The 23,861-nt window shown below is 29.9% G+C and overlaps 2 protein-coding genes across 8 annotated transcripts; both read left to right on the top strand.

The window, feature by feature from the left end:
* The first annotated feature begins 10,004 nt into the window (after positions 1-10,004).
* Positions 10,005-15,659, top strand: LOC110624138 (protein DA1-related 2). Of its 2 annotated transcripts, none has more exons than XM_021769246.2 (12): positions 10,005-10,520; positions 10,724-10,869; positions 11,924-12,008; positions 12,102-12,225; positions 13,175-13,295; positions 13,474-13,557; positions 13,734-13,853; positions 14,003-14,215; positions 14,295-14,357; positions 14,477-14,595; positions 15,014-15,072; positions 15,155-15,659. In XM_021769246.2, the coding sequence occupies exons 1-12, from the start codon at positions 10,457-10,459 to the stop codon at positions 15,466-15,468; spliced, it is 1,512 nt and encodes a 503-aa protein (XP_021624938.1). In that variant the 5' UTR covers positions 10,005-10,456; the 3' UTR covers positions 15,469-15,659. The 2 variants fall into 2 exon arrangements, with proteins under 2 accessions (XP_021624938.1, XP_021624937.1); XM_021769245.2 differs by having other exon boundaries at positions 10,700-10,869.
* Positions 15,660-17,022: 1,363 nt separating this feature from the next.
* Positions 17,023-23,633, top strand: LOC110624739 (protein FAR1-RELATED SEQUENCE 4). 6 transcript variants are annotated; one of them, XM_043961077.1, is made up of 5 exons: positions 17,023-17,794; positions 17,958-18,054; positions 20,218-22,409; positions 22,512-22,565; positions 23,140-23,633. In XM_043961077.1, exons 3-5 carry the CDS (start codon positions 20,364-20,366, stop codon positions 23,287-23,289), a joined length of 2,250 nt encoding a protein of 749 aa, XP_043817012.1. In that variant the 5' UTR covers positions 17,023-17,794; positions 17,958-18,054; positions 20,218-20,363; the 3' UTR covers positions 23,290-23,633. The 6 variants fall into 6 exon arrangements, with proteins under 6 accessions (XP_043817012.1, XP_021625706.1, XP_021625705.1 ...); XM_021770014.2 differs by having other exon boundaries at positions 20,214-22,409; XM_021770013.2 differs by having other exon boundaries at positions 17,913-18,054.
* Positions 23,634-23,861: the final 228 nt, after the last annotated feature.

Genomic DNA, 23,861 nt, shown 5'->3' with positions numbered 1-23,861 from the left:
TCTAAAAACTCTACAAATACTTCTAAATCTTTATATTCTAGTTTAGTTTTTAGTTAATAAAAAATTAATAATATTTTTTTTATCAAATCCAAAATATATTTAATAATCTGATATTCAAAAAATAGAGTTTATAAAGAGTTATGTAAGTTTAGGAAAAACTTAGTCTGAGAAAGAGGATGCCCCTCTCCCATTTATTCGTTTCTTTTGTCTGCTAGTGACGTATAATAAATTTCTCGTCATTGGGCCATCTGTCTCTGCCATATTGATACGTACGTACAAGAATATCATATATCTGCTCCATGCGTAACGGCCATTTAATTATCCCTTAGCGCACCTGTGGATGGACCCACCAGGCAGACGAGCTAGCCATCTTCCTTCCTCCGAGCTGGGTTGGTAGAAGAGATCAAGACTGAGCCCAGAAGAGATCTGATCATTAGACTGAAAAGGCTGGGCCGGTCTGATTAAGAAATCTAGGTGGACTCTGGTCTTAAAACTGAGTGGACTGGACCTGATTCATGCGGAATATTTGAGGGCCTCCAAGTAATGGACTGTCATCACGGGTCTGCCCCAGATCATGGTGGAGAAATCCAGCGGTTATCAATATATTTTTTTTTTTTGAGTTTCATGCTATATCATTATATATAATATGAAAATACATTGAAATGGAAAATTTTTAATTTTATTTATTTATTATGTAAAAAAAAATATTTTTAATGTCTGAAATTATCAGAATTTATTTTAAATTATCGGGAATCTGTACTGAATTTTAAAATTTTTAATTCATTTAGTTTCAAGTATTTTTTAATTATTTAAAAATCACAATTCGTATTTTGAAGTTTTTTTACCTTCAAAAATAGGGTTCGAAATTGTTTTGTGTAAACTTATTTAATGTCTTTGAATATAATTACAATACATTTCTAAAATTAAGTGAAATTTTGATTAAAAAAAATTAATTATTCGTAATTAAAAAAAAGGATTTGAAATTTTTTAATTAATTAGTGTCGGTGAATTTTGGCATTAATATCACATGATTAAACATAATAATTTATATTATAATATTTCTTTTAAAAAAATATTGTGCTAAATCAATCTCTTTGCTTGTTGCATTTGGTGACAAATCATCTCTGCTTGGCTTGGAGTTAGTGAATTCCCTTCTTAGAATTGTAGGTGGTCTTTCTATTTAATTGTGTAGAAAAAAAATTTCTTAGTGTTTTTTTGCCATAAGAACATGGGTGACTCGCCCACCATACCATTTTGTTGTGCCGTGGATCTTTGCTTGTAGATGTGGCCAACTTTCTTCAATTGGACATTGAGTTGCATACACAATAGATGTTAGTAGGTATATGTTGCCTCACATTTCACATCTCTTTTATTTTGAAACTTCACTTAAGTAAACAAAAGAGCTAACAAAAATAGAAATCCTCTAAAATTTGAGAAATTATAAAAAGAAAAAGTAATTTCTAATATAATCCTTTTCTATTTAGTTTCTAATTTTATAATATTAAACAATTCACCTTTAATATTTATTTTATTAATCAAATAGTCATCTATACGATTGAAAAATATAATTGTGTTGTGATTAGTTAGATCTGCAATAAAGAGAACGTGAGGTAGTGGGTGTTAACAACCAAATCAATATACTAGACAATAAGATAAATGTAATGAATTGCTTAGAATTTAGTAGTATAAGAGAATATTATATCTTTACCTTTATGATTTTTCTCATTTTATACTGTAAAAAATTAGAGATAAATATAATATTTTTGATAATCCGACGATAATGTGATCGGCTGCAAATGATATCACCAATTAAAAGGCCCATGATCCCGCGATTACAAGTGTAGTGAGGATACGCTGGAAGATGCATGATAACATTAATTTTGTGTTAAAATTTGATATATTCAGAATAGAGCGAGTTTTGATGACAAATCATATATTCAATTAAAAATTTAATTTTTTTCTTATAAATATTAAAATAATAAACACTAAAGCGTTATAAATGGTTGAAACTAAAGGATAATTACTATAAAAAAAATAAAATTTAAAGGATTAAAATTATTATAATCTAAAAGTGATTACTATAAAATAATTATTTTATTAATAGAATAAAATTTTAGAGATTTAATAATTTTGTATTAAAATAGAAAGACTATCATTTTATTAATAGAATGAAATTTTAGAGATCATATAATTTTTTATTAAAATAGAAAAATTAAAGTGTAAATTTTATTAAAACTTAGAGGCTATATTATAAACGAGAAGAAAAAAAAAACAATTTTTGGATTTTTTATTATGTGTATTTTAACGATCTTTCTTGTTTGACATGTAAACCAAATTCACAGTTTTGAAAAGCATCTCAAAATGAAAATGTTCATGAAATTATAAACTCTTGACAAATAAGAGATTTCATAAAATTTTCAATTGGGCAGTGTTTGAATTGAGGGATTTCATCTTTTTAAAATTAAAATTCATTCTTCAACTGATAAATAAAAGAAAATGCAAAATCCACAAATTATTGAAGATCTTATAACCACCCTAATCTCTCTTAATGCCATAGTTTAGATTCCACTTTCTATATGAAATTTTGTGAAATTTAAAAAATAATTTATTTCTATAAGGTAATAAAATTGAGGTAGCCCTTTGATATTATAAAATTTAATAATTTTATCAAATTTAAAAGATGTATTTTCAATTTTTGCTGATAAAATTATTTTTTAGTCATTGAGGTATAATATAATTATCAGATTTGTCTCTCTATTTTTAGAATCTAATACTTTCATGCTTAAAGTTTAATTCTATCAAAATCCAAAATCTTTTCATAAAAAATTTCTATTAAGTCAATGATTTATATTTGGTCAAAAGAAAGAGAATAAATATGATTTCTAAAATACCCTTATCATTAAAAAAATAAAAATATTATTATTTAATTTATATAGTATAAAAAACCTCACTATTTAATCTTTAAATTTTAAAAAATATATTAAAATGCCTCTTATATTTTAAAAAGTCTACTAGTTAGTTTTTCTATTAATTTTATCACTAAATATTTTATTATTTAGTTTATATAGTTTTAAAAAATTATTAATTAATACCTTAAATTATTAAAAAATTTACAAATTAGTCCATCCATATTAAGGATATTTTAGATTTTTTTTTATAATATTTAATGATTAAAATTAATGAAAAATTAATTAATAAATTTTTTAAAATATTAAAGTCATTTTAATGAATTTTTCGATTGACGAGTAATCATCAACCACCAACAGCATTATAAAAATAATTTATATTAAATTTTAATTTTTTATTTTTAATAATTTAAGTTTTATATATTTTAATTTTTATTACCTTTCCTGAATTTGAATCTTTAAGTTTATTGAAATTTTTATTTGTTTATGGATATTGAGTTTGAGATTTTCTTTATTGAATTTTGATAAAATTAAATTTTAAGAATTAAAGTGTTGAATTCAAAAAAATAGATGGATAAATCTATTAATTATGTAATATTTTAAGAATAAAAATATATTTTTTTCTTCAATTTTTTGAGTGAAGAACTTATAAATTTATAAAAATTAAATTTCAGATATTAAAATATTGAGTTTTAAAAATGGTAGTTTGGTCATTTTTTCAGTTATTAATGATATTTTTTATTGAAATACCTCTAATTTTGATAAAATTAAATCTTAAAAATAAAAGTGTTGAATTCTAAAAATATAAAAATGAATCTATTAATTATACTGTACTTAAAAAAAAATTTAATTTTTCTCATCCGTGTGGAATTTTTAACTATGATTTCATTTATTTATTTATTCAGCAAATCCATTAAATGTAGAATGAGTTTGGGCCTTGATAGAGCAGACCCTCCATCGGGGCTTCAAAGCAAAAATAGCTTTAAAATTGAAGATTATAATTTCTACTTTAGCTTAATTAAGCATAAACAAATCTTCAAAGTCTATTTCTTCCAAAATTAAAAATATTTATAAATAAATTTTTATGAAATATTTTTTAAATATTATATAAAATATATTTAAAACTTATTTTACTTTTAAATTTTTTTAATATGTGTCGTTTATTTATTTATAATAATATTTACTTATTATTATAAACAAATCACAACTTAAAAAATAATAATGGACCGGTTTATATTTTTAATATTATTATTGAACCGGTTTGAATTTATAATCAAATTACAGATGAAAATTTTTATATTATAAATAAAAATTTTGTATGAAATTATTTGAATTTTATTAATAAATGAGATGTTTTGACTTAAAGTTCTTTAAAGAAAAAATATAAAATTCAAATTAAAAGTATGCTTTCTTATTCATATTAGAAGGATTATCACCCCTGTAGTTAAAAACATCCTCTTATGGTATACGAAAAAAAGTTTATATTCCAAATAATTTAAAAATTATTTTCTTCCTAAACAATAATATGAAAGTAGAACATTTGAAAAAAACTTTATTTAAGAAAAATCTAGACTCTCAAAATAAAAATTCTTACTTTATTTAACCTTATTTTAAATAAAGTGCAAAAATTCATATTTAATTTTTACCTTTAAAAACTACTTAAAAATTTTATAATGTAATTTTATCGTATAAAAATATAATAATAATATAATTGACTAATCGGTATATACATTTGGTATATATATTTTTAAAACCAAATATTTAAATTTTTTTATAATTAGTTTATCTAAATTAGAGCCCCTCAATTAATTTTTTTTCGTTAAAAGTGCTGAAATATTTTGACTATCATTTTCAAATAGATAAACTACACTTGAATTATTGAATTTTAACATAATTAATAGATAAATTCCTATATTTTTTAAATTATACACTTAAATCTCTCTGTAACAAATCTATATTGTCTATTATCATTTAAATATTTGGATCATTCATTTTTTATTTAAAATAACATTTAAATTTTGTTAATTTTTATCTATAATATATTATTTAATTAATTTATAATACTTTTTTTTAATTTTCATTCATTAAAATATTTTAATATTTATAATTTTAAAATTTTTAAAAATGTTTACAAATTTAACTATTTTTAAATGGTACTAATTAACATTTAAATAGATTATAAACTTTTATAATTAATATTTTTAAAAAAATTATACTTTAAAAAAAAATTGATATTAATTTTAAATTAAACGTCTAAAATAAATAACAAAACTGTAATTTAGACAAATTAAATATAAAAAATTTAAAATTTTAATTTTAAAAGTATAAAAATTAATCTATAAATTACACTAAAAATTAAATATCAATATATAATTTATATAATATAAAATATTAAAAATAATTTAAATGTCCAGAAGTTATTTCAAACACAATTTTATGTGTTTGAAATGTTAATTTTTTTTTTACCGATTGACTAATAAAATTATAAATCGAATAATTTTTAATTTAGATAAATTAATTATATAAAAATTTAAAATTTTAATTTTTAAAATATAAAAATTAATTTATTAATTACATTAAAATTTAAAAATTAAAATATGATTTATTATTAGAAAAAAAATTGTACATTGCATGAAACATTGATGGTCGTAGAAGAAGTTTGGAATAAAAAAAAAAGTTCCAGACTTCAGGAAATTGTAGGCAGAAGACAAAAAAGGAAAATAAGATTGCTGATCACACTTCGGCAGTTGCCGAAAGCGATGGATGTTGGGGCGGCGGCCAAAGCAGTCGCTGATGTGAATGTACAATAGAATCTCCTTTTTTTGTTGACCTTCCTCTTCAAGCTCACTGCACTCGCTGCTGCTCCGCCGATCTTCTCTGCTCTGAGTTTTTTCATTTGTTTTTCTTTTTTAGCAGCGGGTTATTAAAATATTATTATTTAGAAAATTAATTAGCTGTTCCTTTCTTATATTTTTAAAAACATTAAACAATTTTTTAAAAATTTTAAAAATTCAATTAAAAAATCCATCGTATTAAATTTTAACAAATAAATAAATTAAATCAAATACTTGAAGACAACACCAAATCTGTTGCCTTACTGCAAGAGAATAGCCTATCAGAACATCTCAGCCGCTTACATCCTCCCATTAATTTAAGGAGATCATTGAGTGGTAAAGAGAGACTCCGGAGATAACAGGTAAAAGAGATTTCCATTCTCTCGAGCTTTCCAAACGGATAGCACTCTTTTTGAAGAACATGGACAAGGGAAGGTAAAACAGTGCCATCCAACTACAGGGTTACAAATACAAGTCTCCTTGAAGCTCCACCAGCGATAGAAGGAATAAACGCAACAATCTAAACACATAAAAAGAAAAAAATGCAAACAGATTGTGATGTCAAAGTAATTATATTTTTAAATAGTTTAAATATATTTTATAATAAAATTAAAATTCTCAATGACATGATTTTTTAAGAGATAATGATAAAAAAAATCTATATTTTTTATTTTGTTATAATTATACTATATATTTTTTAATTAATTAAAATATAATTTTTTAAAATTATTTAATTATACTTACTGTTAAAAATTAATAAAATTATCACATCACTCTACATTAATATATATTTTTTAAAAGTTTATGATAGAATTATAATAAAATTAGAAATATAGAGATTTTTTTATAATTATTTATTTTATTAATAATTTTTTTAGAAGATAGAAGAATAAAAACTAAATTTATAATTTTAAATAAATTATATATTTTTTAGTCATTTAACCAAATCAAACTAAATAATTAAATATTTAATTTATATATTATTAATGTTTTTAAAATTTACTCTAAAAATAATATAATTTAGAAAAAAAGTAGTGGATTAATATTATATTTGAGAATTAAAAGAATAATTTAAAAAATGCATTTTAAAAATTATTTTAATATTTTTAAATTGAATTATATTAAATATTATTTTAAATTATTTTTTAATATTTCATGGCTAACATAGTTAATAAAATTTTTTTAATGATAATTTTAAAAGTAATGCTAAATTATAAGTGTATTAGACAAATTAAAAAAAATTAATCAGTAATAATTTTAATTAAAATAATATTAAGATAAATTATTATTATAAAATTATCAGTAAAAATTTAAAAATTAAATAATAATATAAATAGTAATTTTTAAATATATTTAATAATAAAAAAAATAATTTGATAAGTTTTCAATTATATAAATAAAGATAAAAATAATAGAGTGCATTTAGTTAAATATTTTAAAAATAATTTAATTAGAAAAAAATATAAATATAAAATAAAATTGTAATAAAAATAAATATATAATTTTTTTATTAATTTTAAATTTTATTAAAACGATGTAATAATATAATATTGATGTGATATGTATCGTGATAATTTTGTTAATTTTTAATAATATAATAATAATAAATATATTTAAAAAATTTTAAAAAATTAAATTTTAATTGATAAAAAAAATAAGATTATAAAAAAATTAAAAGTAAATGATTTTTTATTATTAACTCAATTTTTAATACTAAAATTCAGGGGAATTGAACCTTCATTTTCAACCGCGAATCCGCCGCTGTCCATCATCGTCAGGTGCTCAGCTGGATATCTTGATATAATTTTGGGAATAATTGATCTGCTCTCTCTTTGACAAAAAAAGAATAAAAAAATGCTCTCCCACCGTGCATGATATGGTGAATTTAATTTTCTCATTCGTGTCTAGAAAACCTAAAAATGAATGAATTTAATTCAATTGAAATTTATTTGATTAATTACAGTTAACTTTAAATTTTAATTAAAAATGTTTTATTTTAAGAAAATAATTACACATCAGAAGCGATAATTTTGTAAAATTTTAAGTCAACGCTTAAAATATGTATATTTAAGATAAATACATTTATTTAATATTAAATTTTATCATCAGTCATTTGGAAAAAACATATATTAAGGGATAAAAATATGTGTGAATTCATTGAAAACTAAGTTTTTTTTAGCTTAATATATGCATCTAATAAATTTATGTATTTATTTTATTTTATTTTATTTTTAATAAATTAAATATAATTATCATAAATAAATTGAGAGAGTCAAACTTAAAATTTGAGTAACTTCCAATATATCTTGACTCATCTATTAATTTATCGTAAACCATAAAATAAAATATGCAAACTTTCAAATTTAGTTATTAAATTTATTTTGTATTACATAATTTAATTTAATTTAAATAATGAAAAGCATAATTATGGTTTGTTCATACATATTCTCATGTGGTTATTGAAATTGAAAGGGAAATTTAATAAATAAATATAAGTAACATTTAAAAGACAACTTTGTATGCTTCTTCTTCCAACGTCATATGGATTAACATCTTTGATTTTCCAAAAATATGTTTATGTTTTTATCTTAAAAAAAAAGAAAAACACTTATTTCTTTAGTTTTTTCTTCACCCACTTTAAGAATTATTAATTTTAAAAATAAAACCATAAATTAAATATAACAAAAAATGGTTAAATTTAAGAGTTGAAGAGATAATCGGTTTCGAATGAAAAATCTGTGTCTTGAAAAGTGAGAACTGAATGAGAAAGAGAATGCGGGTTTTATTTTTGGTTGTTCGAGAGGTGGCGCGCTGGCCTCAACTTTCAAGTCTGATCGGCAGTGTATAGTTTTGTTTAGTTTTTCAAATCTAGTTTTGAGTGGTCAATGTTAAGTTTGGATTTCAGTGCATGAGAGTTTTTTTGCAGCTGATTAACATGAAGGGGCTTCATCATCTCCTTTATCGGTCTTATCTTTATCTATGCACTTTGGAAGAAAACTTAACTGTCGGTAACGACAATTCCAAACTACACGAATACGTCAATCCATTTGCGCTTTCCTCGGTTATGTCGTGTTGCCTCTCCTCGTGTGATATTCAGACTGTCGACCAATTAATTATGCCTTGAGCTTTGGTTGGTTTGGGTGTGACTGCTGTTGCTGGGGTGATGTTATGAGCAAGGGCCCTACTATAGAATGTGTGTATGTTTTGGATTTCCATATGGTTGTATGTCGTGTTTTGTTTTGCAGATTCTCTCTTGGGCATGCGTTGATCTTTTCTCTACTTGGATTTATGTTAATGGTGGAAACGGTGGTGGCGCTAGATGGTTTTTCGATAATTCAGGTGGTTTTAATCATGACTTTTTTTGAGTTTGTGAATCGTAAACTATAAGAGAACATTCGATCGATTCGATTTCAAATCAAATTTAAAAAGCTGAATGATTTAAAGTTTTACATCGAACCAAACTGATTTTAAAATATAATCGAATCAAATCGAATCGATAAATTTCATTCAATTTCGATTCAATTCATAAAAAATTGGATAATTCCCAAATTTCAAATCTCTCAAAAAATATAGAAAATGACATTATATCAACAATCCATAATCATTCATAACTCATTCAAAACTTAAATCTAATTGCATTAATAATTCATAGCATATAAAAACTCAATAAAAAAAATTGCAACAAAAACAAGTAAATCAATACTCAACATAATAGCAATTCTAACATGCACTTAATGATATATAAATTAAGATGATGAAGAGGAATAAAGAGGGACAACGACACCCACTCATCACTCTCTCTCTCTCTCTCTCTCTCTCTCTCTCACTTGCAATCTCTCTCCTTTCAAATATTATTTTTTTATTTAAAAATTTATTTAAATTATCATTAAAAAATTAAATATACCTAAATAAAGTCAAATGGAATGATTAGACGGTAGTTTAAGATTTTATATTATAATAAATGATGATATTATTTTTTTTAATAATAATTTTTAAAAAATAAAATTTGATATTTTTAATATTTTTATATAATTTATGTACAAAATTGGCATTTTAGCCTTTTATCTAACTCTGTGCTTTATAATTGACTTGTAACACAAGGCCCACAAGAAGACCTTATTGTTGGCACTTTTGTAAATTAAGAGAATGTTAAGGGCATTTCAATAATCCGATCTCTTTACCCGCCAAAAATAAAAATCTCAGAAATCAGAATTCAGAAGGAAAGAAAAGGAAAGAAGCAAAGCCAAACAGAGCAGAAGGAAAAGTTCCTATCCAGCTCCAATCCACCCTATTCGCGCTCAAAAGACACTCTCTCTTTTGATTCTCTGACGTCCACCGTCACTTCAATATTCTCCGCCTCAGCAGATTCCCTCTTCTCCCCACATTTTATCTTTTCCCGATCACTCTTAAAGTTCTTTTCTTTTCTTTTTCTTTTCTTTCTTCTTCCTTTCTCAAGCCAAGAATCTCTTTCTCTTCACTTCCTTTCTTTCTTCAGATTCTTTTGTTTCCCTCTTACTAATTCCTCCCTTTTTAATCAACAATGTCCCTATTGCGTTGTTCCCTCCCTCTTGTTCTTCTCTCTACTACCCACTTTTCTTCATTCTCTTCCTTACTTTTTCTTCCTTTCTTTCTGTCGTTTTCATTTCCTTGCGTTTCCTTTGATTTCATCGTTTTCCGAACAATTCTGTACTTACAAATAGCTTTCTTTCGATTTCCATGGCTCCTCCATCTTCTTCTTCGACTTCAGCTGTCAACCATATCTCTAATCCTTGCATTTATGGTATGATCATTGTCTTTCATTTTTATTTCTTACTTAGCTTGTGAAAAAATTATATATTTTTCTGTTTGCTTCGATGCTTTTTTTGGATGATTCATTTGTCTGTTCACTGATTATAGCAACTATTTGTATTTGTGTGGGCTGGGTGGGGGGGTTTGTTTTGGAACTCTTATGTTAAGCAGGGGACTTTGTTTCTTCATACGCAGAGAGAAAATCTCGGTTTATGAAATGGCTTAGCAAGATTTTCAAAAGTGGGCCTAGTCGTGGAGGTGGCAGCGGGGGAGGCAGCCGTTATCCGCCGCGTCTCGGGGAGGAAAACATGGTCAGCTGGAGGCCACCAGCTAGATCTTTGGTAACTTCTTTTTGCGTGTCATCTTCCTTTTTTATTTGTCTAATTTATCGCAATCGTTACTCATCATAATCTTATCATCTAACCGCACATGTGTATGTATTTTTCTTAATCGTGATAATATATTCATTTGATGCTTTTAAGCAGGCAAAAAAGCTTAAAAGTAAGTTTTCAGATTCTTCTGCAACTTGTAAGATTGAATGGAAAATAGCTTGTAACAAGCACTTTAGAAATCTGAAGAGATATTTATTCTCTAATTTTATTAAATTCTTTTTATGCTTGTTAGTCTTTTTTACTTTTTAATACCCTTTTTTGGAGGGCATGGTACGTTTGCATTGGCAAGTTTAAGACTTTTGCTTGTAACTTGTAAGTTATTGTAACATAGGTTCTTTGCAAGACTTGATGCTTATTTATTTGTGCCACACGAAAAGTTTACTTCATGTGCAAGCCACTTGGCTTAGACAAGCCTTTCTTTTATATACAATATACTATACTTTAGGTTAACCATGGAAAAAAAAGTTAGACCAATTTGCTGTCACCTCCACATGCTAAGGAGCTGGAAAACAGTTTGTGGCATTTCTAGATTAATCAGTAAAGATCATACTCTTTCTGTTGAAAACCTGTCTGCACTAGGTGTATGATTGCGGTTAGATCCTGGCACTGTTTACATGATAAGTGAAGACTTCAATGTTTTAATTTTAGCTGATATTCAGTGTCGTTTCTCAGGATTATGTCAGTATAATTTAGAGAAAATCTTTTAGATGACAATGCTCTGCTCATTGTGCTTAACAATAAAAGGAAAGATAAAATCAAATATAGTTATAACAAATATATGAGTACATGGTTTATTCATATTCCAGATGTTAATATAAACCATTCCTGTCATTATGGGCGTTTTGGATTTTGGAATGCCTGACTTTGCTGATTCAATTGTTCTATATGCAAATGAGGAGGAAAATGGTGAAAAGAAGAGCTAGTTCATAAATATCATACAATTAAACTACCGAAACTTCTTGTATTTGTTTGGTTGCTTAGAAAATTTCACTACTATAATCAGGACGAGCGCTCTAGAGCTGACAAGGAGAAGGAGGAAGCAGATCATGCTGTTGCACTTTCTCAGGCTGAAGATTGGAAGAGACCAGGTTTTAAAAATTTTTATATATCTATCAGGCTTCTTATGTTTTAATTTCACAGTGTTGTCTTTGTTCTCATACTGAAAATTGAATCTTTTCCAGGATATAGATGCAGAACAGATAATGATGAAGAACAGGCTAGGGCACTTCATGATAGCCTTAATCCGGTCGGATATCCTCCTTATGCTCCTTATGCCCCTCCACAATATTGTAACACAGGTTTTAGGTAAGAATTTAAATCATAGCTACAACGTATATGTGGCTCAGTTCCACAAGACATTTTCTTAGGATATAAATCAAACTTCAGTTGTTAATTTGACATCTAGTAGTGTTGATAAACTGATTGGGTTGTTGGTCCAGTCAAGCACCATTTGTGTGTCCTTTGCCAGCGTGATTAGCCATCCATCTGAGTCTATTAAGAGGAATTAATTATAATGACTGAAATTCAACATCAACTGAATATTTACCAGTACTATGTTGCTTGATCTAGGTCAGGGCTAATCATCAGTTTATATATTATTAGCTATATTAATACGCATGTGGCAAGGATATGGATTGCTTATTTCACAAAACTTAAATTTGCAAACTTGATTGGATATCAAGAACTATTATCTGAAATTAACATACATTGTTCACTAGTAAACCCTTTTTCACTATTTCACCAGTTTGGGAGGTTAAGCAAATGAAGTGATGGGAGATAAGAAAGTGAAAGGGCAGATCTAGGATGGTGTAAGTGATGAGAAAGTACTTAGCAGCTGCAGATCATTTTGAAGCTGTAGTCCTAAACCAAGTGGAACAGAGGAAGATAATTCATATAGCTAACCCAACTAGTTTGAGTTGAGACATAAGCGAGATGATCCTCTGGTTGTAAGAATAGTAATAAAGAATTAAGAACATTTGACTTCTCTGCATGGTGCACCACTAGGAAGATCCTCTGTCTCTGTTTCTTTAATGGGGAAATGTAGCATAACACTGTCAAATTTCTGTTTTTGTTGTGAGTCATATTTTGCATATGTTTTTTCTTTAGCTTTCCTCTGTCTTGCTTATTTGAACAAGAAATTGCTTGCAAAATGGAAAATGAAAAAAGAAAAAGGAACCACCTGTCAGTTTGAAAATTTGGAGTATTCCAATTGTGAATGTTGTTGGTCCTGAATGTTTATGCCGGCAACATGCAGATTGTGTGGTGGCTGCCATGGCAACATTGGTTATGGCAATTACTTGGGATGCATGGGAAAATTTTTTCATCCAGACTGCTTTCGCTGTACTTATTGTGGTTACCCTATTACTGAAAATGAGGTAGTTTCTTCCTTTATGTTTCACTAGTGTCTTCCAATTTTGTTTTACCATATATGTCATTCCATCGAGTGAGCTAAATGTCTGAAAATTGCAAAGCAAAGTAAACAAGCCCAATGATGAATTTGAACTTGAGTTTCATCTAGCTCTTAACCCAATTTTCTTTTTCTGTTGATTCAAGTTTTCTTTGTCAGGTAGGGATCCATATCATAAGGTTTGCTTCAAAGAGTTGACTCATCCCAAATGTGATGTCTGTTTCCAATATGTAAGGAAATAAATACTAGTCTTTTTTTTGAAAAAAAATTTACTAATTGCAGTTTGTTAATGAAAACAATGTGGAAGCTTTTTCATGCGTATGAAGTATATGATTTTTCACTTGTTTTATATATTAACTGCTTGTAATGAGAAATGTTCTTAGCATCAATTCTGAAACATTTTCAGATACCAACAAATGAAGCTGGTTTGATTGAGTATAGATGCCATCCTTTTTGGTCTCAAAAATACTGCCCATCACATGAGCATGATAACACACCTCGATGCTGTAGTTGTGAACGCTTGGAGGTATTTGCTTAAGCTAGCACAATAAATTGTCTGGTCCAACAGAGTCATCTCTTAATGTATGGAGAATCAAATAGTATTCAAATCAAATTCGTCTACTCACAATAGTTATTGGTTATTTTTCTTGTCTTTCATTTACTGCCATCATTAAGTCTTGGGATACAAAATACTATTCTTTGGAAGATGGACGGAACTTATGCTTAGAATGCATGGAATCCGCTATTATGGACACTGGTGATTGCCAACCCCTTTACCATGCCATTAGAGACTACTATGAAGGGATGAACATGAAACTGGATCAGCAAATTCCCATGCTTCTTGTTGAAAGACTAGCACTCAATGAAGCTATTGTTGGGGAGAAATATGTAATATGAGATCTCTTGCTATATCATTTAGGTTTGTGTTTGAAATTGCCATTATTTATGTAATTATTTATTTTCCCAGGGATATCATCACATGCCTGAAACAAGGGGTCTATGCCTTTCAGAAGAGCAGACTGTTACCAGTGTATGTGTATGATGGGAGACAGCAATGCTATTTGATTTTGTTTTACTAACTTAGTGGTTTATGAGTGAGGAATGAAATTGATATCAAGTTGCTTTCTCTTTTCCTTTGATTATATCCAGATACAGCGGAGGCCGAGACTTGGTGGTAATCGACTAGTTGGAATTAGAACTCAACCACAAAAGCTGACTCGGAAAAGTTGTGAAGTTACAGCTATTCTTGTTCTTTATGGTCTTCCAAGGTAATAGTTAGTGGCAGTTTTGACTTCAATATCAATTTGTCATCTATTGATTGGAGTCAGGCATCTGACTTAGCCAAAATATCCGTCTATATAGTTCAAATTTGCTCTTTTTAAAACTGACTTGGGAAAAAGGAAGTTATAAAAACGAAATTTCCATTATATTTTTGTCTTTTATTTGGGAAATTTGAGGCTTGGGTTGTTAAAGCATTCCTGCATCATGGATTTCAAAACACAAACAAACAAGAAATAGAAAATGAGTTAAGCCATGCATAAGTAGATCAATGGAAACAAAATATCAACCAAATCTATAGCATGCTTCACTTTCACTTGTCTTTCTTTTTTCAATAATTCCATTTATTGCTTTGTTTATGTTTCTTTTTTGGAAAATCCAGTTTATTAATTTCCTTGATCGATGCAGACTACTAACAGGTGCTATTCTTGCCCATGAGTTGATGCATGGCTGGTTACGCCTTAAAGGTGACACCCATATGAAAATGTTCTACTAGGAATCTTTTTATCAGACACTCTTTGTTCTCTTCATTTATTTTCTGTATTGCAGGTTACCGTAATCTTAATCCTGAGGTAGAGGAAGGAATCTGTCAAGTACTATCATACATGTGGCTCGAATCAGAAGTTTTACCATCTAAAGGCATGCCATCTACATCGGCAGCTTCCTCTTCATCATCATCGTCGAAAAAGGGAGGGAGGTCCAATGTTGAAAATAAATTGGGTGAGTTTTTCAAGCATCAAATTGCCAATGATGCTTCACCAGCCTATGGGGGAGGATTCAGGGCTGCTAATGCTGCTGTCAATAAGTATGGTTTACGTCGCACTTTGGATCATATCCGGCTTACTGGGCATTTCCCATTGTAATACTAACAAAGGTTATATGTTGCTCCATCTCTTCTTTGATCTAAATTTCTATAGTGCTTTTCTCCTCCAGAGGATTGAGCTCATAGCGGAAGTTTGGACAGCTCCCCCTTTAAATTTTCTTCAGGGTCCTATAATGTCCAGCAATCACTCTTCAAATTGAATAATATGCATCTACATTTTCTTATTTAGTCAATTTTTTTTTATCAAATTTTCTGCTTGGAATTGAAAAATTGATTTTTTTTAACTTAACAAAATTTTTATCTTTAAAGAAAATGATTTTATAAATGATTTCGCAAGAGTTCATTTGAATTTTTTTTAAGCGGAAGTATATATAATTGCAGAGGTGTATACAATTTGGCTCTTCACGATCCACTGGTTGACGATCCACTGATTGAAAATCATTAAAAACTTTTCTCAAAAAATAATTTATTCTCTCATGAGTCATGACCTTCTCAGCAGAATCTCATTCCAATCTTTCCCGCGATCACCCTGCTTTCTAATACTTGGTAATTTCTTAATCCAAGCATCTTGTTTCATTCTCTTTTGCAGATTCTCTCCCTTTTCACCTCACCCAAACAGATCACCCATGACTGTTGCGTGGTTCCCCTATTTTACTACCCTTCCATTATTTCTTTCTGGTCCCTTTTTTTTTTTTCCCTTTTGGCTTGGTTCATTGGTGAAATCTATTCTATCAGGTGCCAACCAAATCTGGGTCGAACTAGTTTGAAGAAATGCCTCAGTGTAGCCTGAATACATGGCTACTAAAGGCTTCTCTTTGCTTATAGAGCTGACAGAGCTATGTTGCAGTAGTGATAATCTTCTGATGTTGTGACTAGGTTTATTGTATTGGGCATTTAGCTTTCGTTTTTCTACAAGTTTAAAGTTTATTATATTCCAATAAATAATAAACTAGGAGAATAAAATTATCTTAAGGTTTATAATTATATATATGATTTTAATAATATTTTAAATAATAGAATTTAAATTGCATTCATAAATTTAGACTGATGATAAATATATTTTAATAAATTTGAGAGATATTAGATTTTATTCTCTTAATTTTTATTTAAAAAAAATAAAATTTCAATTTCAATTAAATCATAATTTATAAATTTTTTATAATTATTATAAATTACTATGAAGGATAATAAAATAAAATTAGAAAATACAAAAATGGGAAATCTCTAAAAACTTTCTTAAAAATAATTATAAATTTTTTAATTAGCTTAATTATACTTTGAATTAAGTTGTGGTACTCATAAGTTCAAAAATGACTAAAACACATTAAATTAAATTTTATTTGATAATATAATGAGACCACAATAATCAATTAATATATAATAAAATACTTAATAATTAAAATTAATGAAAGAATTAATTAATAAAATTTTTAATATATTAAAAATATTTTAATATATTTTTTAAAATTAAAAAATTAATTAATAAATTTTTTATAATATACTAATTAAATATTTTTTTTTGCTAATTTTCCATTCAAAAAAAGAAGTCCACTAATGTTGGCAATTGAACACAATTGACACTGGCTCAACTGTGTGTAACCCATGGGGTTCGCCGTGGAAGAGCCTATGACCCATAAGCTACAGTAGGCAACCGTTAAACCATCATTTTCAACATCAAACTCACAGAAAATGTTCAGTCACTGCAGTGAGCAGCAACTAAATCAATTATTTTCTCGAGATATAGAATTCCTATCGCTCCTAATCTATCAGCTATAAGACAACAGTTGTGTTGTTCTTCCATTGTGGTCTTGGTGAAATCTCTTCCATTAGATATCAACCTAATCCGTATGTATCTTCTTCTTCGTTTATTGTGTCGAAGTGGTTTGATGAAATGCCTCAATGAAGCAACGTCGTAGTAACGTGGAGACGTTGAAGATTTTTAACGAGCGGGTGATGTGCACAACGAAACAAGGCCAATGGCAGGTGGTTGTCGACTTGTCGTCATTTTGAATGGACCCGACCGATCAGATTCAAATCGAACCGACTTCTCGGTTTGAATTACAAGATCGGGTTGAGTTGGTTTAATCGCTGATAGAATAATCCATGGCAACCGAGAAACCCTAATTCATCTAAACTCTTCTGCGGACTGCGACTCTGCGATGAAGTCACAACTTCCAGCTTGCCATGACCACCAAAAGAATTTCAGCCTCGCTGTCGCCACCAAGCTGCGCTCTCTCCGCTCACAGTTAATTTCTCACTTTTTCTCTCCTTGTTTCTCACCAAGTTAGAATTCCAGATCTTACTTGCTTGTACCACTCCTTGTATTCAAAGGCTATCAAATCTTTCGCTGATCAGATCCTCTCCTGGTATGTTCTTTCCTCCTCCTCCTTCTCCTCCTCTTCTCTTTTATCTCTGTTTGTTTGCATTCATACTCATATATGTGTTTGGATTGATGGGTACGCACAAATTTGTGCTTTTTCTCAGGTGCTGACTGTTAATCCTCCCTTTTCTATTGCCTGTTTTTTCAAGCTCATTCTTTCTTCAAGCAGATTTGGTGCAAAGCAAATCATTGATTTTGAAGCTTGTTGATTTCCCAAAATTCGGGGAAACCCAGCGAATGTGTTAAGTAAGCACTAGCTTTTTTTAGTTATAACTTGAACATTTTTGTTTCTTTTGTCCAGGATGTTATGTATAGTTGGTAGTCGTTGAAATGAACTTCCAATGACTTCAAGGCAGTGAAAAAGTTAAGGAATGATGACGATTTTAGTATACATTTTTAATATTGCAGGATGAGAATATACATATTTTAGATTAGTCATTCAATGTTAAAACTGGTTACCCTCCTTTTTGCATCTGAAATTTCATTTTTGTAAGGTTAGCATTGGCCTTTATCTACTGGAATGGTTGGGGAAGTGGACTGCCTTTGTAGCTAGCATGCAATTTTCTCCTTTTCCTCTCAAAAAAATTTCCAATTATTTCAATCCAGCTATCTTTGGCTCTTTCTTTTTGTTTTTTGTTTTTTGTTTTTTTAAATTTTTCTTTTTTAAAAGCCCTCAACTGATTTGTCATTTGGCTCAGTTCATTTTTTCTTTTATCCTTATTCGATTCAGTTTGTATTCCCATTAAGTTTTGTTTATTCAGTTTTGAAGACCAAACTGGGGCAATTCAATCTTAGGTACCTACAAGTTCTCCAAATGAACTATGATATCTGATGCATAAAGAGCACTTTATCTGATTCATAAAGAACACTATATTTGGATTCCTGATATGTTGAAATTGGATCTCCAATCATCAATCATCCAGTTCAATGAAGAACAAGTGAATTCATATTGCTAGAATAAGTAGAAAAGCAATTCTGCATAGGCACCATCAAAATCTGTGTGAGAAATCTCAAAGAAAAATATCTGCATATGCACCCAAAAAAAGGAGAACTTGTGTGCATCATTATGATAACCAAATCACATTTACTATAACCAGCCTTTTTATTAGGTGCTGTCAGTCTATTAAAAATAGTAGAACTTTTCAACTGAATGAATGTCAGTTCAATCATTTAACATACTCTGCAATTAGTTATTGATGAATTTTTCCTGGCATAAATTTGCACCACCGGGTTGCCATAGGTTTGAACTAATATATATAACTGAGCACATAAAGCAGAATGGTGACACAATTCAAATGAACAAAAAGCTTAGCATGATGAAAATATGCCCTCAGACATTTGGGATTTTGAATAAGAGTAATAATCGAGTCTAAGAGGATCATATTTTTATTTTGGGAGACAGAAGGGGTGGGAGATAGGATGGGATGGTGGGTGAGGATGCTTAGGGCTTATGTTGGGGGTTTTCTTTCTTCTGTGAAGGAGAAATAGAGGAATTGAATTTTTAATATATCAACACTTGCTTTCTTCAAGAGAAAAGCTATGCTTTATTTTCTTTTGGATGACTCATGTAGAAAATATTTGCATGCTGTAAATCCAAGTAAGTGAAGGGGATTTGGTAACCTCACAGAGTGGAATTGCAAGCTGCTAAATCCAAATATTTGTACCTTTTTTCTAAGGGCCAAAAATCTTGTGTTCCACTCTCTGAGTAGATGTATTTTGGTGTAGCATTTTTATTGTCATTGCAAATGTGCCATTAAAAGGGTACCTGGAATCCAACTGATTTCACTAAAAAGGTGGAATTTTGGGTGGTTTGGATAGTGTTTAGAGGGACGCAGCCATTACACATGGGCTCTTTCTTTTTTAAATGACTTTTAGGTCTGTCAGGCATGGCTGCTGGCTTTTCTTCTTTCCCTTTCTTAGTTGTTTCATTTAGGGTTAAGCTTGAAAACAAAAGGCTTTGTGGAGCATGCTTGATCTGGACATCAGATCTTATTTTTGTAGAGCCTGGCCTGGCTCTGGTCCATGCCCACCCTTAGTTATTGTAAGACATTGAAATGGTTAAACTTGATGATGATGATGATGATGCTAATAATAATATTTATTGTTTTTATTATTATGATCAGTTAAAGTAACAGGTGAGGGTTTATTTTGGTTAAGTGAATTTGAAACCGTCCAAGTAATTTTAAATGGTTTGTTTATAACCCTTTCCAAACTCACCCCATCCTGCCACTGATTTGCACAATCATTAGGTCTTAAATTACTTTTGGATTTTATGGGTATGTACTTGTCCAAAATCAATTTCTCTAGTTTGGGATCAAGGGTGTGCTGTGTTCAAGAATAATATATGCTTCATAGCGTATTTTGTGTTGATATTGGTTTGTCCTATCTTTGTGCTTTCATTTTAGGCAGCATGGCATTGGAGTTGTTGAGACAAAATTTTATATTATCTCCACTGGAGGGAATTTTGAACAGTGTATATGACATATCCCACAGACTATAGACTTTGATGTGACACAGTTTTGGACACAGTGGATCTTTATATTTCTTCTACAGTAATGGATTCTAATATCACCACTGGCAGTACAATTTATGAACCACGTGATGATATGGTCTTTGATTCACATGAAGATGCATATTCATTTTACAAAGAATATGCCAAGTCTGTTGGGTTTGGTACTGCCAAATTGAGTAGCAGGAGGTCAAGGGCATCAAGGGAGTTCATTGATGCAAAATTCTCATGTATAAGATATGGAAATAAACAGCAGTCTGATGATGCGATTAATCCACGACCTTCTCCAAAAATTGGTTGCAAAGCAAGCTTGCATGTGAAGAGAAGACCTAATGGGAAATGGTATATTTACAGTTTTGTGAAGGAGCATAATCATGAGCTCTTACCAGCCCAGGTGCACTTCTTTCGAAGCCACAGAAATGCTGATCCTCTTAAGAATGATGCTAGAATAAGGAGACGAAAGAATATGACTGCAGTGTCCAAATTATTTGGCGCATATCAAAATGTTGACTGTTTGGATGGATATATGAGAAATCAGCATGATAAAGGAAGAAGTTTAGTACTTGAAGCAGGAGATGCTCAAATACTACTTGAACTTTTTATGCATATGCAGGAAGAAAACCCCAAGTTTTTCTATGCTGTTGATTTCAATGAAGAACATAAATTGAGAAACTTGTTCTGGGTTGATGCAAAAGGAATGGAAGACTACAACAACTTCGGTGATGTTGTTTGTTTTGATACTACATATTTCACCAACAAGTACAAAATCCCTTTGGTTCTGTTTATTGGAGTGAACCATCATATTCAACCTGTATTGCTTGGTTGTGCATTGATTGCAGATGAGACAATTTACACCTTTTTCTGGTTAATGCAGACATGGTTTACTGCCATGGGGGAGCGAGCTCCAAGAGTAATACTCACTGATCAAAACAATGCCATAAAAACAGCTATTGGAGCTGTCTTTCCCCAAACACGCCATTGTTTTTGCTTGTGGCACATATTGGAGAAGATCCCCCGGCAGCTGGAGTATTTGAGTCCATGGCTTGATAGTTTTATGGTAAAATTTAACAAGTGTATATTTAAATCATGGACAGAGGAACAGTTTGAAAAGAGATGGTGGAAATTGCTTGAAAAATTTAATCTTAGAGAGGTTGAATGGGTACAATCATTGTATGATGATCGTAAATATTGGGTTCCTACTTTCATGCGAGATGTGTCCTTTGCTGGTTTGTCTACAATAATGCGCTCTGAGAGCGTGAACTCTTCATTGGACAAATATGTGCGCTGGGAAACATCAATGAGAGAGTTTATAGAGCAATACAGATTAATTCTTGAAGATATGTATGAGGAAGAAGCCAGAGCAGATTTTGATTCATGGCATGAAACACCTGAGTTGAAGTCTCCATCACCTTTTGAGAAACAAATGTCATTTGTATATACGCATGAGATTTTCAAAAAATTTCAATTTGAGGTTTTGGGAGCAGCTGCTTGTCATCTTAAGAAAGAAGAAACTGAGGATGAGACTACCACAATTTATACTGTAAAAGATTTTGAGGATAATCAAAACTATATGGTGGAGTGGAATGAATCAAAATCAGAGATATGTTGCTTATGTCGTTCATTTGAATACAAAGGTTATCTCTGCAGGCATGCTATCGTCGTTCTACAAATGTCTGGTGTGTTCAGAATCCCGCCTAAATATGTATTGCAGCGGTGGACAAATGCTGCTTTGAGTAGGCATTCTATAAGTGAGAGACTGGATGAGGTGCAAACTAAGGTGCGTCGTTACAATGATTTATGTCGACGAGCAATAATATTGGGTGAAGAGGGTTCGCTTTCTGAAGAGAGTTACAATATTGCATTATGTGCCATAAAAGAAGCTCTGAAGCAATGTGCAAATCTGAACAACTCTGTTGAGAATTGTGTTGGTCCTACCACCCTAGTTAGCATTGAGGAAGAGAATCATAGTGCTTCTACATCCAAAGATGTAGCAGATGCTCACTCCATTAGTGCTAATAACTCTTCCAGGAGAGTTGAAGCTGGAAAGGAAAAGGAAAATGATGAAAGTAACACATTTAGAAAAGGAAAGGTAGTTTGTGTTTGTAACTAATTTGCTCTTTCCTTTATAGTGTTGATACATGAACCGTATTCACTAATGGATGGTGTTAAGATAATTTTTTTCTTTGCATGTCAGGTACCTCAATCAGGATCTGTTAATGGTGGGGTGCCGGATAGCTTCCACCTAGTGGTTTGTGATACTCACATCTTACTTACCATTTAAATTGAGGATTTTTGCTTATTCTACTAGTTTAGTTTTAATGCAGCGTAATACTCTTTGTCTGAGTATTTCATGGAAGAGGGATCAACTTTGTTGGAATACTTGAACTTTACATATTTTCATCTTCGTTTTTAATGTATATGTCGGCATCAAAGAGGACCACTAGAGATAAGCTATTGTGCAGCTATTAGAGTTAGTTGCTTAGGAAAGCAAGTTAGTTTTCTCTTCTGTATTGGCAGGCTGGAAATTAACCTCATCAGTTGAATAACTAATAAATTCAGCTATAGAGGATTAGACATCGACTCATACAAGAAGTCCTGAATTTTTCATTTTTTTTCCCTCCTTTATCTCCCTTATTCTGTTCTCTTTCTTGCCAACTCCTCTTTCCTTTACCTTCACTTTATTTGCAAACCAGAAGCATTCTAAGCAGATCATAGCAACATATAACTCGAGTGTTTAAATATGCCAGCCTGAAGCCTAGTTGTGAAGAAAAGTTGTTAATGGCATGCATTTCTTATTATTTTCCATTTTATTCTTGGGGCAGGAGATGTGCGACCTAAGTGCTGTGCAATCACATAATATGGTGTCAGCACAGTTACAGAATGTGGTTCCAACTGTGTTTCATAGTATGACATCAACACAATTTCATAGCATGGCTCCATCTCATCTGCCTGAGGCTCGACTTCCTCGGTAGCCTGCTTTTGTATTTTCATGTAAAGATTCTGTAGAACTTGATGACTATAGGACTGTAGGAGAAGAACAACCTAACCAATTTGCAGGTACGATCATTGGCCAAGGTATGAGAAGTCTGCTGTGCAGTCCACAAAAATTTTGTTTCAGTGACCAACTGAAGTTGGAAAAGTAGGATAAGCTGGCTTTAACTTGTGCATAAATTATTCATGTATACAGTTGTTTTTATTTCCTCCTGTTTACTGTCAACAGGACTGTAAGTCATTTATGGGGCAGGCCCTCACAAGATGCGATTGTAAAACCTCTTGAAAAAAATCAGTGTTTTTAGATTAATTTGCACTTGTAGCATATGCAAAAAGCTTTTATTGTTTTGGAGTGTTACTATGCTTCATGTAAGGTTGGCTCTTTTGCCTAGTGTTTTTCATGAAAATGCAACCGTTGATCATTACTCATGATGAAACCTGTAGAAAATTCATCATATTCATTGATTATAGTAAAAATGTTGTATATATCACGGTTGCATTGTCAAATATTCCGGTTTTCATGGACTAATTCTCACTTGTGCCATGCCTGATA

Source organism: Manihot esculenta, chromosome 10, assembly GCF_001659605.2.
Source record: "Manihot esculenta cultivar AM560-2 chromosome 10, M.esculenta_v8, whole genome shotgun sequence".
Classification (NCBI taxonomy): domain Eukaryota; kingdom Viridiplantae; phylum Streptophyta; class Magnoliopsida; order Malpighiales; family Euphorbiaceae; genus Manihot; species Manihot esculenta.
Note: the sequence above shows the minus strand (reverse complement) of the source record. Positions and strands in the feature narration are given on the sequence as shown.

Excerpts from the sequence above, each read along its gene's own strand:
- LOC110624138 (XM_021769245.2), top strand. The coding sequence starts at position 10,457 with ATGGCTCCTCCATCTTCTTCTTCGACTTCAGCTGTCAACCATATCTCT. Across the intron at positions 10,521-10,699 it reads CTCTAATCCTTGCATTTATG|GGGACTTTGTTTCTTCATAC; the intron begins GTATGATCATTG and ends TATGTTAAGCAG. Across the intron at positions 14,216-14,294 it reads CTATTGTTGGGGAGAAATAT|GGATATCATCACATGCCTGA; the intron begins GTAATATGAGAT and ends TTATTTTCCCAG.
- LOC110624739 (XM_021770015.2), top strand. The coding sequence starts at position 20,364 with ATGGATTCTAATATCACCACTGGCAGTACAATTTATGAACCACGTGAT. Across the intron at positions 22,410-22,511 it reads CATTTAGAAAAGGAAAGGTA|GTACCTCAATCAGGATCTGT; the intron begins GTTTGTGTTTGT and ends TTTGCATGTCAG. Across the intron at positions 22,566-23,139 it reads CGGATAGCTTCCACCTAGTG|GAGATGTGCGACCTAAGTGC; the intron begins GTTTGTGATACT and ends TTCTTGGGGCAG.